Below are 15,777 nucleotides of genomic sequence, written 5' to 3'. Positions count from 1 at the left end.
ATTCACAATTGAGATGTTTGAGCAAAAAATAGCTTTTTTTTGGCTGAACCCGCGCATGCAGAAGTTCTTGGGCCAGGGATTAACCTGAGCCACAGCAGTGACAAAGCCAGATCCTTGACCCACTGTGTCACCAGGGAACTCCAAAAATACCTCTTTTAAAGCAGAAAGTCTATAAGAAATAAAAATCTTGAGGCAGATTATTAGATTATTTTTAAACGCATTTTTTAAATACATATTTTCAAACTAAGGACACCACAGATGCTATAAACCATCTACTGGCAGGGAAAAATCCAAGTCTACAGCCAAATAAGTTAGTGTCTCTACAAACTAGGTATCTGTAAATGCCTTAAATTTAGTCTAACTGTGCCTATGGAGGATTACAACAGATTGAAATATACTTACCCACAGCCAGACGCTTCAGTCAAAAGTTTAGAGTTAATATCCAAATATTTAATTAGAAAACAATTACTATTATAAATAAAGGTTTAGGGGGTAAAAGTATATAACACTTTACAAATCAAAATACAAAAATAAGAGCTGAAGAAAAGTCCAGTGTTTTTTAGTTAAACAAATGACCAAACTTTTAAAAATGAAAATTATGTGGAACTGTTGTTTTCCAGCAGAAATATAAAATAGCAAGAAGGTTATTAAAGAAAAAAATTTTTTTAAATCTATTTTTTTTGCGTGTGCCCACAGTATGAAGAAGCTCCTGTTCAACCCAGGAATTGAACCCATGCCACAACAGCAAAAATGCCAGATCTGTAACCTGCTGTGCCACAGGGAACTCCCTAGAAAAATTTTATCAGTATTTTTCTTCATTCTAACTAGAATAAAATGTGAAATTTGAATTTTCTAGAAATTTGAAATGAGAATTTGAATTTTTTGAAAAAACAGTAGTTAAAAATACTATAAAATATGTAAAATGTGTAGCACTTATGAGATTATTTGTTATATAATTTTTTCTCTTTAAGATTAGCAAAAAAGAATATCCTTGTTTTTATAGGTGGGTTAAAAGATTTAAAAGGAAGGAAATAACTCCCTTATTGAAAGTGTATATAAGCAAAAATTACAGAGGATAAACAAAGCATGCTAACTTAAAATCATCCCACTAACTATATTCCTCAAGTCTCAACACGCTCCTTAAATTTTATTTTGAATTTTAATATTTCCAACCTTATATTAACCACTTATTTATATCCTTACTATAAATTTTCCATATCTGTGTTTTACTTATTTATTTTTTTGTCTTTTTCGGGCTGCACCATGGCATATGGAGGTTCCCAGGCTAGGGGTTGAACTGGAGCTATAGCTGCTGGCCTACACCACAGCCACAGCAACGCCAGACCTGAGCCGTGTCTGTGATCTACACCATAGCTCATGGCAATGCCAGATCCTTAACCCACTGAGCAAGGCCAGGGATTGAACCCGTGTCCTCACGGATACTAGTCAGATTTGTTTCCACTGAGCCACAATGGTAACTCGCCATATCTGTGCTTTATACAATAATATGTACTGCTTAGAGTCAAAAGTCTTCATACAATTAAACAGCATATAAATAAAACACACCTGTAATGGCATTGGGTCATCCGTAATAAAGGAAATTTTGAAGTTACTGCATATCAGTTTTCCCCACAAATCATATTGACTTGTGTCCGAAGCAATGCATTTTCTCACAAAATTGACTTCATTCACGACAATTTCTCCTTCACAAAAAGAAACATACTGTATGAGCTACAAACCACATGATAAAATGTCAACAGTTACTGTGTGACCTAAAAGGAAGGTTTCATGATGATGAGAAGAAACACTGAGGCTTACCAGGACCATGGGCGCTTTCATCCTTACACAGTAACAGTCACAAAGAGACACTGTGCTCCATTTGTAAGATAGAGAAACTGAGGCACAAAGTGCTTAAGGGTCTGAGATGGTTCAACCAGAAGGGCTGAACTGCAGTCTGCACTCCTTACTATGCTGTACTGCCTCTCATTTATTTACCAAAAGGCATCCTCAAGAAGAAATAAACTATAATATTTGCATTTTATTAACACATGACTTGATCTCCCAAACCGATATCTTCGATTCCTTTTTATAATAGATGAGAAACAGTTCAGTAGTAATTAACCTCAAAATTAATAATGTAATTTACATAACTTTAAAATACATTTCATAAAGCCAAACTGAGTTTCCCTCTACAAGTGGATGATAACTTTAGGTGGCAATAAAACTTTATAGTTTTAGAGTTAAAAAGGAAGATTAAAGAAATATAAGACCTCAAAAAAAAAAAGTTACAATGTTCTTTGAAAAGAATAATTTTCTACAATTGATTAAAGCCTGGTCATCATTAATCCTTAATTTCAAGTTCTAAAGTGTAACCAGACCTAGGGATGTTTTTAAGAAATCAGTCCATAGGGTCAATGGTAGAAAAGTTAGGGTACTGATCAACTTTGCCTATTTCTATCGGTATGAAAACCTTTAACAGTGATGGATAGAGCCTGTTGGTGACCAGCCCTAAACACTACCAACTCACAGAGTGTAACTAGGTTCTCAAAACAAAATCCTCTTTCTTAACTGAAATGTTATAATAAATCTGAATTAAAAAAAAAAAAAACCTTCTATCCAGAGTTCTTAAAAATGCTCAAGATTAGTTTTAAGAACAGAACCCTAGGGAGTTCCCACTGTGGCTCAGCGGAAACAAATCCGACTAGTATCCGTGAGGATGGGCGGTTTGATTCCTGGCCTCACTTTGTGGGCTGGGGATCTGGCATGAGCTGTGGTGTAGGTCGCAGACCTGGCTCAGATCTCCATTGCTGTGGCTGTGGTGTAGGCCAGCAGCTGTAGCTCTGATTCGATCCCTAGCCTGGGAACTTCCATTTCCTGTGGGTTAAAAAAAAAAAAAAAAAAAAAAAAAAGAAGAACAATACCCTAACATTTACTTGAGGATTAAGTTCAAAGTCTTGGCTCAGACCAATGGAGTATCTTCCCCTTCTGAAGGCAAGCCTCTTTCACAGGCCTTCAGGCCCTGTACCCTGAGCCTTCCACCCACCCTCACTCTCTGGCCGCAGTGGCCTTCTAATCCTTCTCGGGGGCCATACTGCTTCCATCCATGGGGTCTTTGCGAGGCAGATAATGGGTTGTGCCCATTTCCTGGAATAGCCTTTCCTTCTCTCTCAACCCAATCACTTTCGCAGTAATGCCTTAGAAAAAAAATCCCTGTCCCTAGACTAATTCCCTGAATCATTTGTTTATAACTACTAGCATTAACCACAGCTACAATTATGTATACTATATTTTATTTGTTTTGTTTTTTTGTTTTTGTCTTTTGTCTTTTTGTCTTTTGTTGTTGTTGTTGTTGTTGTTGCTATTTCTTGGGCCGCTCCCGCGGCATATGGAGGTTCCCAGGCTAGGGGTTGAATCGGAGCTGTAGCCACCGGCCTACGCCAGAGGCACAGCAACGCAGGATCCGAGCCGCGTCTGCAACCTACACCACAGCTCACGGCAACGCCGGATCGTTAACCCACTGAGCAAGGGCAGAGACCGAACCCGCAACCTCATGGTTCCTAGTCGGATTCGTTAACCACTGCGCCACGACGGGAACTCCTGTATACTATATTTTAAAATCAGTGCCTGCCTCAGGACCATTTGTCCTAGGAAGGTAGAAGATGGACTGATTTTTCTTCAATGCTGACATTTCAGTTCTCATACAAAAGCTCAGCACATGGCAGGTACCTGTAAATGAGTGCTGAACACGTGAGTGAATGAAATCACTTCACTGCTCCTGGTTCACAAGACAAGCACCACCAATGAAGCAGAGAGAAACCAGTAATTTAACACAGCCAAACAGACAAGAGGGTCAGGAGATAAGTGCTGTATGAGGGTAAACTTATACGACACTGCTACTGCCCATCTATCACACGCCCAGAGAGCTGCAAAATCTACCCAGGGGAGTTTCTCAATATTTTCCATCAGGTTCTTTCAACAACCCATAAGGTAAGCGAGGGAGATAATGGACGTGGACCCAAAGAGGTTAAATCACTTTCCTAAGATCTTAAAAATGGTTAAGTAGGGAGTTCCCGTCATGGCGCAGTGGTTAACGAATCCGACTAGGAACCATGAGGTTGTGGGTTTGGTCCCTGCCCTCAGGGATTTTGCACTGATTTTTAAAATATAGTTAACGATCCGGCGTTGCCGTGAGCTGTGGTGTAGGTTGCAGACGCGGCTCGGATCCCACGTTGCTGTGGCTCTGGCGTAGGCCGGTGGCTACAGCTCCGATTCAACCCCTAGCCTGGGAACCTCCATATGCCGCGGGAGCGGCCCAAGAAATAGCAACAACAACAACAACAACAACAACAAAAGACAAAAAAAAAAAAAAAAAAAGGTTAAGTACATTTGCGACTTATTAGCAGTGTTCTGATTTCAAACCTAATACCTTTATTTCTCTATACTTACATAGAATTAAATGTACTATACTGAGATGCAGCAGGCACCAAAACTGAAATACTCAAAGTATTAGTCTTAACTGGATAATAACAACAATTTTTAAATAACAAAAACATAGAAACTCATCAAATAATTCAAATACATAAAATTTAAATCTTCCATAACTCCCTGAACACAATGTTTACCAACTGCCATATCAGAATTGGGCTACCAAATACACAACCCTCTCTCCCCACTAGAAAATCTGAGCTACCAATTATAAGAGGGCCCTTAACTTGGGGAAAAAAAAACCAACAAAACACACGCACACACACCGAACTGAATGAATCATTCCCAGTTCAGACAGCTAGAGGACATACTCCTGTAACACTGATTTCTTTATATCAATACTATTGGCTCACTAAGTACAACTTACATCACTCATGCTGTACCACTTTTCTTTAGCCAATTAATCCAAAGACTCTCAAAACAATGCTACAAAAAATGTATCCAGTTTTTATGATTCATACATATTTCTTGTGTATGTTATAATCAAATAAAGGTTTACTTAAAAAAAGCCATACCACCGGATTTCAGGTGTCTGAGAAGGGGAGTAGGGGTGATCATGGAAACAAAGAGGGCCTGTGGGGCAGGACATCGTGGCCACACCAGTGCCACCAGCCAACTGTATTTATGATGCAGACTTAGACAACACTTCTCCACCAACCTGACTCTCTCAAGGGCACGAATGTTAACAAATCAAGTCCACCAATATATCAAGAATGAGACAAAGGTAAAAGTAGGAGAAGGCATTTAATAGATCCAGGGCCATGCCAACCCAGATGCAACCCCAGTTTTTTACTGAAACACAGCCATGCTCATTCATTTACATACTGTCCATGACCGTTTCCATGGGACAAAGGCAGGGCTAAATACTTGTGACAGGAGACCTATGACCTGAAAACTCTAAAACATTTATATCTGGTACTTTATAGAAAGTTTGCCAACCTCTGTGACAACTCTTAATATCATGTAAAACAAGGCTTGGAAGAAGCATTTAGGCATGTCCGGGCAGAGGACAAGCATTTTCAATCTGCAATGGCAGGTGCTCTTGAGCTTGAGAAGCCCTCCTAGAAGTGGTGAGGACCTGCACACCTCCCCCTGGAGAGTGTTTGCGACAGTCAAGAGGCTCCTTTCTCACCAATGAGCTGCAGCACTCAGTGGAAGGTGAAGCTGGAAATCCACATCTAACTGCTCTGTTCCCTATTCTCCATCATAAAAAAGAGTAAAATAAAGCACAAACTCTGTGGGGCTAGATTAGTCAAGACATTGGTATTAAGTCAAGTACTTGTTAACATACACAAAAATGGAGAGGTAAACAAAAAGGTGTGTTTACACATAGGTTAGTGTACATGTGTTCATTTTCTGCTCTGTCTCCCAAAGAGACCTCAAAGCAGTGACCTCCAGTAACAAAGCACATTCAGCCCTCAGATCTTGGTATTTAAATACCATTTTCAAAAAAAGGAATGAGGGCTCATTGAAGGAATGTCTGATTTCAGCGCTGGGGCAGAGGAAAGACATGATGTGTCTGGAGTTTTGATAGTTCCAGAATGCCAGAAAGTACGGAAGGGAAAAAGAAAGAGAGGGTGGGAGGGGAGCATACAGGAGCCCACTTGAAAAAAATTCATTATTTACCAATAAAGATGGAGAAACTGGGAGTTCCCATCAAGGCGTAGCGGGAAGGATTCCGACTAGGAACCATGAGGTAGTGGGTTTGATCCCTGGCCTTGCTGTGCCTATGGTGTAGGCTGCAGATATGGCTTGGATCCTGCATTGCTGTGGCTGTGATGTAGGCTAGCAGCTGCAGCTCTGATTCGACCCCTAGCCTGGGAACCTCCATATGCCATGGGTACAGCCCTAAAAAGACAAAAAAAAAAAAAAAAAAAAAAAAAAGGATGGAGAAACCGGCACAGAATGAAGAGACTAAGGAGACATGATAACTAAATGCAATATGGTGCTGGTTGGGACCCTGTAACAGATAATGGCCATTAGTGAAAAAATTACGGAAATGTGAATAGAACTTGCAGCTTAGTTAACAGTACTGTTAATTTCTTTCTTTTCTTTCTCTCTTTCTTTCTTTTTTTTCTTTCCCTTTCCTTCCTTCCTCCCTTTCTTTTTGCCTTTTAAAAGGGCCCCATGTGCAGCATAAGGAAGGTCCCAGGCTAGGTGGCAATTTCAGTGCAACAGCTGATGGCCTATGCACAGCCACAGCGATGCAGGATCCAAGCTGAGTCTGTAGCCTACACCACAGCTCACAGCAATGCCAGATACTAAACTCACTGAGTGAGGCCAGGGATTGAATCCACATCTTTACGGATACCAGTTGGGTTTTTTACTGCTGAGCCACAATGGGAACTCCAGTACTGCTAATTTCTTAGTTTAGCTAAATTTATCAATGTTAGAAGATATTAATATTAGGAGAAGCTAGGGGAAGAGTATGTGTTAACTATCTGTACTCTTTTAACAAATCTAAGTTTATTTAAAAATAAAACTACTAAATAAAAGAAAACAGACATGAAATATAAAGCAACAACAGTAACAACAATAGTAAAACAGTGATCTGCTGGGCTATGGTCTTTCAAGGAAAGCTGCTACACAGCTTTTAGAGTGGAGAATGTAAATGAGCCTTTGGGAGAGAAAGAAGTAGGGTGGGATGGAGGGAAAGAAGAAAAGGAGGGAATTTCTGGGGAGATGTTATAACTGGGACCTACTATTATTGTAAGCATGTAATTAAATAAACATAAAGTTAACTCTGCTAGAGTTCTATTTGCTAACACTAAACTGTTTGCATGGAACTAGTCTTTAAACATAGATGAGAGAATTCCCTGGTGGTTCAGTGGGTTAAGGATCCACGCTGTCACTGGTGTGGCGTGGGTTTGATCCCTGGCCTCAGAACTTCCGCATGCCATGGGCGTGGCCAAAAAAAACATGTAGGCTCTCTGCTCACATAACAATATTCTGCTCTGACTTTATAAAAAAGAAGGAACCCTGGCTAGGAGCTGTCCTCAGTTACCCCCACAGACTGCAGTTCTGTGGGCCAGGAAGCCAGCTCACAGACGGGAAATTAAAAGAAGATACAAAGTGCCTCTTCCCAGACACAGAAACAGAAAAGCACTGAGACTGTTCTAGCTACATTTAAATTAGTGACCCTGAAGAGGAAACATCTAACAAAAGCTTCAAAACTCACAGAAACCATGAGGTTTTGGCAGAGATTTTCCTCCTGGGCTTCCAGGTGGACAGTGGTGTGCTGGAGGGCTTGCCTCTGTGGCCCTGCATTGCACAAGTCGATGGCTCAGCCAGCCCTGGTGGGAGAGTTCTTAGCACCAGGCACTTTCCAGCACACCCATGGCAAGAAGCCATGGGGGGGGGGGGCTCACCAAAGAAAAAGTAGGAAGTTAGCTTCAGTGCAGGGCAAGCAAAAAAGCACCAGAGAAAAAACTATGTAAACTAGAAGACGATGGGCCAAGGCTTTCTACTATAACCTGGGAAAGCATCAAGAAATCATCAAAGTTTATTTTCTCAAGACCATTCATAAAGGTAAATAAGAAAATAAAATTAATAGGTATCCAAATGGCATAGCTAGGAAAGCATTTAACTCTCTTAGAAACAAAAAAATGTCACATTATCTTTCTTTCTTTCTTTTTCTCTTTTAAGGACCGAAGATGTGGCATATGCAAGTTCCTGGGCAAGCGGTTGAATCGGAGCTACAGCTGCCGGCCTACAGCACAGCCATAGCAACTCCAGATCTGAGCCAGGTCTGCAATCTGCTGAGTGAGGCCAGGAACTGCACCCACATCCTCATGGATACTAGTTGGGCTCGTTTCCACTGAGCCACAGTGGGAACTCCCACATTATCTTTCATAACAGCTTACACATTTAGAAAGCCAATACATGCTTGATGAATTAAAGTAATTTTCCCCATAAATTTTAGCTTGAGAAATAGTTTAACAGAAAGCCTCGCTGTAACAGAAGCTAATTAATCTGTGGAATATGCAGAGGCCGAAAGTGTAACTCGATCTGTGGCTTTACATACGGTGAGTGACTGTCCCAGACCGCCTGGGGTTAAGGATTCCCACAGGCGGGACTGTGAACACTCAAGCCAGGACAGTCCAACTGTCACCTGAACTGTAGATAAATTCAGGAATTAAAGTGGCTTAACAGTTATCAAGGGAAGTTGAAACGACGTAGAAGACAAGCACCAAACAACTGATGCTGTCCCTGGTACTCGCAGGGTCACACATGATACAAAATGCATGCAGTCAAGTACCTTGACCAGGAAGTGCTACCCACCATAGGGGCTGAAGAAGGTCAGCAGTGCAGACCACAGAAGAGACTAGAGGGAAACTCTGAAGGCAGAGGAAGGTTAAGATAGAGAGAACATGTGATAATGAAACAAAGGCCTGAAAAAAGAATATGGCATCAGAGAGAGCAAAAAATCAGGCTGAGTGAAGCAAATTTCAATACAAGGAAATAGTGCAGAGGTCAGCAAGGTGAGTATTAGCAAATTAGAGGTTAAAGACTTTGGATTTTATCTTGTTTAAGCAGGATTTTCCTTATGGGGGTCCATGAAGGGTTTCTGCGCTACAAGGTCAGGAGTAAGGAGGTGGCCCAGGTCCTGCAGCAGTGGCCCGAGGAGCAAGTGGCCCCACACTCTTTGCAGGTTGTCCAGGTGAGGTAGAGACCCAACACCAAGACACTGCAGTTGATAACTCTATTCACCGTTCCACAGACCAGTTACAAGGCCTTCTGTCTTTCGAAAGCAAGGTATCTGAGAATTAAAATACTACAAAGTTCAGTCTCCAATGAGCTCTAAAGCCTATCTACAAAAAATAAAACAAACAACACCTTAAAGAGACAATCTTTGTTTTAAGGGATTCACAATCCAATTGAGGAAATAAAACCTCCAGTGAGGGAGAAGCAGAAAACAACAGTTACACAAACGGTCCAAACAATGAATATATTAAAAAAAAAAAAAAAAAAAAGCACCAACAAACCAGACATCTATCCAACAGTGGCTATTTTCATGTTCCCAATGGCCCAAGGTCGTGTGCTTTTCTGATCTGATTACAAAGACTCTGACAATCAGGGCATTCATAATGATGGACTGGTCAACCTCCTAAGGGAGGTGCTGCTAGGCTGCAGATGAAGCAGGAGTGGAGCTGACACAGCCTGTGCACAGAGCTGAGGCTTCCAACGATGTCTGGCAGAGTGCAGGCTTCTCCCGACCCCCAATCCCCCGCCTTCTTGGAGCTGCAGCACCTCTGCTCTCCTCCACTGAAGCACTTGCACGTGAACTGAAGCTCAGGCAGGACACTCCTCGTCAGCTCTTCCCCCTCTGCCAAACACGTATTCCACACTGCCAAACACAAACTGACTCCTGTGGGCACAGCACCTCCGGCCATCCTCCCTCCCACCTCACAGAGCCTTAAAAAGATCATGTCCCAGAGTGACAGGACAGAAAGCCACCACACCCCATTCACTGCAAATCTCGCTGCTCGAGACAAAGCCACTGGCAGTTCACTAGCCTCTGTTCAGCAGGCCAGGGACAGGAAACCTAGTGACTCCCAAGACATTCCATTTTCTGGCAGCTGAAATGTTCTGAAAGCTACTCCTTAAGCTAGGTCACAAAACCTGTCATGGTCATGGAAAGGGCAGAGCCAAGGACAGAGCTCTTTTTACCTCACTAGAGTGCTCCCTCAAGGATGACATCCAATCCATCCATTACCCAACTCGGGAGCCTAAGTCTGAACCCTAATGTCACCAGTGCAGTCAGGCAGGCCCTACTGTTCAGTGGTTAAAGGCACAGCCTGAGAGTAAGGTTCCTAATCCTGCCTCTGCCCTTACTGGCTGGGTGACACTGGGCAAGTCACTTAACCTCTACAACTACACAGTCTTCTCAACTGTCAGGTGAAGGCAAACTGGTATCTTCCTGATAGGGCTGTTAGGAGCAGTAACCTGTAAGCTGCATTATACATCTGAAGGGTCTTAGTTGAAGGTTTCAAAAACATGCCTGAAACTAGGAGCTGAGGAGGCTGGACACCATCAGACCTTTCCCTCTGCCTCTCAAGACTTCATTCTTTTGGACAGGTTTTTTGGAGCTCCAGCCACAGAGAGCACTACCCAAAAGGACATTATCTCCCCTTAGTACCCATCTGAAAATATCCAGAGGCAAACCTGTAATCATGCTAGCAGTCTGAGGGTGGCTCATTAACCTTGCTGGCTGCACTAGAATCCAGGCTGGGTGCAGATGGGGAAGATGAATTTTTCAAAGAGAGAGGGTGCATTTTTCAGAAGATGGTAGGAAGATGCCAGGCAGACAAAACAAATGATGTGCTCTGTGAGTGCTTGTTATATTGCACCTCTAATATTATAGTAACTTCACTGAGTGACTTTCAGTTTAGGTTTCACGAAACAGGCATACCATGAAAATAATTCAGGGAACCAACATAAGAGTTTACCTTTAATTTTGCTAACGTAAAAACTTTTAAAAAGCCACGGCTACTATCACCATCACTTACAAAAGAACATATCTACACCTAAGAAGCTGGAAGGACATCATCTCAGAATAAAGGACAATCCTTTAAGTCAAATCGATTTAGCTTTAGGGGAAAAAGCTGCATTTTTCTTAATTTTTTCAATTTGACCAAGGGCTGTATAAACATCATCCAGATCTGATGTCAGCCAGGCCCTGACTGGAATCTGGAAATCACAGGGCCAGGTCACAGTCTCTGCCTTGTGCGTAGGGTGTGCCACAGGCCCTGCTGCAAGTCAGGCCCACCCCTTCTCCAGCACCTTTCTGGCAAGGCCAGAGCCAGGCCCCAAGGAGATACTTGGCTCAGTGAATGGATCCAGCAGCCTGGCAGTGGTCCAAACAGACACAAACATGGTCTGGCAGCACCTGCCCTCACAAACGTATACTGGAACACACACACAGTTTAAAGTTCAAAATCTATTTTCAAAAGGATTGGGATGATTTTACACACACAACAAAGTCATTAAAGAACGAAATTCAGGTGATGATGGGAAGATGAAGAGAGAGGCAGGCTGCTGTAATAGAGCCCTATACTTCAATTCCAGGCTCAGGTACAATTTTGAGAAGTGTGGCTCTGGGGGAGAGCAGAAACACTTGGCACAAAAAAAGTCTTCCTCTCATCCCTAAATATGAAAGTGGGTCTCATGGCTATGGGAGCAGTTCAAGCAAGTGATCTGAGGCGTTCTTTCATTCTGTCATTCACGCAACCAACATCTCCCTGCACCCCACTAGATATCAGGGCCACAAAGCTGAATCAGGTACAATCTTTAACCAAAAGGAGTCCACGAACCAGGCAAGTTAGAAATTACTAACATACACACGATCTAAATTAAACTGCTCATCAGTTTTTCTGTTTCCTTTGTTTAATAAAAGATGAAGGTCATTTTATTTTTTGGCCACCTCTCAGCATGTGGAGTTCAAGGGCCAGGGATCAGATACGAACCCAGCAGTTGCAACTTATGCTGCAGCTGCGGCAACACCAGACCCTTAATCCACTGTGCGGGGCTGAAGATCAAACCTGAGTCCCAGGGTTCACCAAGACACCACCCATCCCGTTGAGCCACAGCGGGAAGGCCAATGAATGTCATTTTAAATCCGGCCTCCTTAAGTTCCACCAGAGTACTCAGCAAGCACACACAAATAAACAAGTGATTTTGTGTTCAAATTTTCATCTGCTTATTGAATTAAAAGTTCAAACTTTGGGCAACTTAAGTAGGATATCCTTGAAGCTGAGGCATCGTGCCAAAGTGTAACATCCAGTACTATATCTCTGAACAATTGCTTCCTTGTTTCTTAAGCCCGTGTAAAGCCACAGGTGACTTGGCCAAATTTTCTCTTGGTTTCTGACTATAACGAAGGCCAGAACTCTATTATTAAGCCCTCTTAGTAAAAGCCCTGACCGAGCCCACATCTTCAGATTACCAATGCTTCAGTTACTTTCCACATCGTCCCCAGATTATATAGGGAGAGAGGAGTAGGGCTGCAGGCCAAAAAAGGAGCAAGAGGTTCCAGTAGTGGTCAGAGAAATGACCTGAGAGGTGAAGCAGGGCACAGAGACCATGACCTGATGACCAGACAGAAAGAACATGGAAGAGCGTGGGAAGGCCAGGATGAAAAGGAAAGGACAGAAGGGGTGGGGAGGGAGGGCAAAAGACACACTAATTTAGGATTGACTCAATGGTCTATGAGGAATAGGCTGGTGCAAAGAAAATGCTGGGTGCCAAAGCCATCATGTATGCATACATGGAGCCAATGAAGAAAAGCTAACATGGGTCAGAAGATCCAGACTTAGCTGTGATTCCTTTCTTTTTTGGCCAAACTTGTCACATGCTGAAGTTCCTGGGCCAGGGACTGAACCTGAGCCACAGCAGTGACAACGCAGAATTCTTAAGTGCTAGGCCACCAGGGAACTCCAGCTTCAATTTCAAAGATAAGTAACCACTTACATTAAGAAATGGGTTTACATCTTCCCAAGAAAACTCTGACTTTTTAACAGAAAAGTAAGGTCTTAGTTAATTCTATAGAACAGATACTCCTACAATGTAAAGTTCCTTGAGCTTACTGATATTTAGTAACATTATTCACAAGCACATCTTAAATGTAAAAGTTAATTTTTAAAAATGAAGCACTCTCAGTTGTAGCTAAGACCATGTGGTTTAGTAGTGTCAAACAGTAATACTGGAAGGGGGATCAAAGCTTAAGAACAGGGCCTCTTCAGACAAAGTAAAAGGAGCCAAAGTTCAGGAGCTCACAGGCACCATTCAGAACAAATACTGTTTGCCACAGCTGACTCTCAAATGCCTGGAGTGACTAAGACCAAAACAGAGCACACACAGGGAGCAAAGGTTACTAATTCTATTGTCCACTTGAGGAAAAGTACAAAGGATTATTTAGTACACACTGTTTGGCTAAAAAGCATTAACAAAATAAAGGGAAAATATTTATAACTAACTAGCCATACTAAAGTTTAGAACAATCTTAAGTCAGCATCTATAACACGGAACCATAGGTTGATGTTTTTGTTTGTTCCTACTCAATATTAAAAATTTTAAAGGACAAAATTTAAAGTGTTTATATTTGTTCCATTACTACCTATCTAATCATTTTACCAGATTTAGCATTAAGTAATGACTGAGATTTTTACATGTTGACAGTAGACACACAAGCTGGTATTTGGTTATATTTCAGGTTTAAATCAAGTTTTTCTAAGTATCTGGCTACTTTCCCCAATAAGCATATTAAACAAGTTACTTTTCTTAAACATATACTTGTCATGTAATTCAAAATACCAATCAAATAAATATCTTACATGCTTTAAAATGAAACTCCTATTTACCATCAATTCCTACATCTACCTCTAAGGTCAATTTTGTTAAACCAGTGCTTCTCCACAGGGAGAAAATTTTGCCCCTAAAATAAAAGGGTTTGGCAATGTCTGGAGACATTCTGCTTCTCATAAGTGGGAGGTAAAGGAGGGGATGCTACTGGCATCTATTGGGTAGAGACCAAGGATGCTTCTAAACATCTTGCAATGCACAGGACATCCTTCCAACAAAGAATTGTCAAGCCCAAAATGTCTATAGTGTCTCTGCTGGGAAACCCCATTCTAAATTGAAACAAGAAGATCTGCAAACACAGCTGACACCTTCAAAAAACAATTGCCAAGTAAGTAATTCAAAGGTCACTAAGCTCTATCACTGGTATAGAGACCCAAACATAATAAAAGTTGCTTTTCATACTGTTAAAATGATGATCTATTAACCATTCCTGCATGAATTTGCAGACAGTTCTTTCACTACCTAAGCAATTAATGATAGCTTTCAAAAAGCACATTTCAGGAGACAAAAGAGGAAATAAGAGTGATATTCTTGACAGTTTTCTATGATGCGTCAATTTTCAAGGGCAAATACCCATTTAACACTACTTTTTGTTGCTGTTGTTTACATCTTACCAACTTTTTCCCTCCCTCCTCAGTCTTAGATTTTTAACTTGCTAAACTTTAAAGTAAATGAGGAAAGTTAACCACATGGTACTAGCTGATAGAAGAGTCTTAGACCAAAACACACCACTAAATTATCTATTAGAACCCTCATGTTTACCTGGCAAAAGAACTGGCTCCAGTTTTTTAATCTTCGGTTCCGAATTAATCTTATCGTCAGTCTGAAATACATTAGCAAAATAAATCAAAATCAAATCTTTTTTTCCCTGTGAGAGACTAAAGCAAATTTAGTTTTCTAAGTGATGATACATATCCCCCCCTTAAATTCTTTCACATTTTCACCCAGCTCTTTTAAAGAAAGGTCTGCTCATAATGGAATTGAGAGTCTGAGCATAAAAACACTCTAAGCGCCTAAGCCGCTTCCAGGTGTTCACTTTTAAGACAGGTGCGTGACTTCTTCCACTAAGTGCCCACAGGCGATGTAATCAGCTGGCGGTCACAGCAGGGACTGTCGCCAAGCAAAGGGCTAAATAAATCCGGCTCCGGTTGCTCCGTCGCTCCCGGGGGTCTTGGGGGGAGGGAATGGCTGCGGCGGAGTTCTGCAAGTTTCCAAGGAGCCAGTGGGGCTCCCAGGAAGGCGCGCTTCCCCGAGCCAAGGTCGGGCAGCCGCGCAACTGGGGACAGAGGACGGGGAACCGGGGTGGGGTCGGGGGACAGGGCAACCTCCGGGCTCCCCCGCTCCCCGGCGGGCCCGCGGCTCCCCGGAAGCGCGAGGAGAAGGTCCCGGGGGAGAGGGATATTTACCTGGGGGGGCGGCAGGAGGTAGGACCTGAAGGTGGGTCTGGGCGGCTTGAGCGAGAACATGGTGCCGCCACCGGCTTCGCTCCGCCGGGCCGGGTCGCGGCCCGGGACCCGCCTCCCGACGCCCGCGGGCTGCGAGCTCCCAGTGCGGCCGCCCTGGCACGGTCTGCGGCCAGCCGGGCCGGGAGGGCTGACGGGCGGAGACTCGGCGGAGCGCCCGCCCGAGCGGGGAGGAGCCGGGGCCCATCCCCGGAAGGGGCCCGGCGCCCCGCCCCACCCCGCCCGGCGAGAGGCACGCGCAGGGCCGGCGGCCGGCCGCTCCCGACCTCTAGGCCGCGCCGGCGCCGGAACGCGAGGCCTACGCAGAGTGCCTTTGCCCAGCCCTCAGCTAGGGTGCCGGGGGGAGCGGGGCCCGGGAGCCATCTTGAGAACCCCGCTTGGGCGGGGTAGGGGCGCACCTACGGCGGCCGGCAGGGTCCACGGCGGCCGGCGAGAACCTACGGCGGCTGGCAGGGGTCATGGCGGCCTG

General features: G+C 43.3%; 1 protein-coding gene across 3 annotated transcripts in view; it reads right to left on the bottom strand.

Annotated features, from left to right (window-relative positions):
* The window catches only part of MTMR10 (myotubularin related protein 10), a 50,480-nt gene extending 34,984 nt beyond the window's left edge, over positions 1-15,496 (bottom strand). For 2 of the 3 annotated variants that reach the window (XM_003121665.5, XM_084976523.1), the window contains exons 1-3: positions 15,252-15,496; positions 14,608-14,668; positions 1,567-1,703 (exon numbers count right to left, since the gene is read on the bottom strand). In XM_003121665.5, coding sequence (XP_003121713.1) covers positions 1,567-1,703; positions 14,608-14,668; positions 15,252-15,311 — 258 coding nt within the window. In that variant the 5' untranslated portion in view covers positions 15,312-15,496. The remainder of the gene's footprint in view (positions 1-1,566; positions 1,704-14,607; positions 14,669-15,251) is intronic. The other variant, XM_084976529.1, reaches the window with a different exon arrangement.
* Between the last annotated feature and the right edge of the window lie 281 nt (positions 15,497-15,777).

This window comes from Sus scrofa, chromosome 1 (genome assembly GCF_054392235.1).
Source record: "Sus scrofa isolate SSC_HxYL_T2T_F1_AM1 chromosome 1, Sscrofa_HxYL_maternal_Yorkshire_Landrace_v2.0, whole genome shotgun sequence".
Classification (NCBI taxonomy): Eukaryota; Metazoa; Chordata; class Mammalia; order Artiodactyla; family Suidae; genus Sus; species Sus scrofa.
Note: the sequence above shows the minus strand (reverse complement) of the source record. Positions and strands in the feature narration are given on the sequence as shown.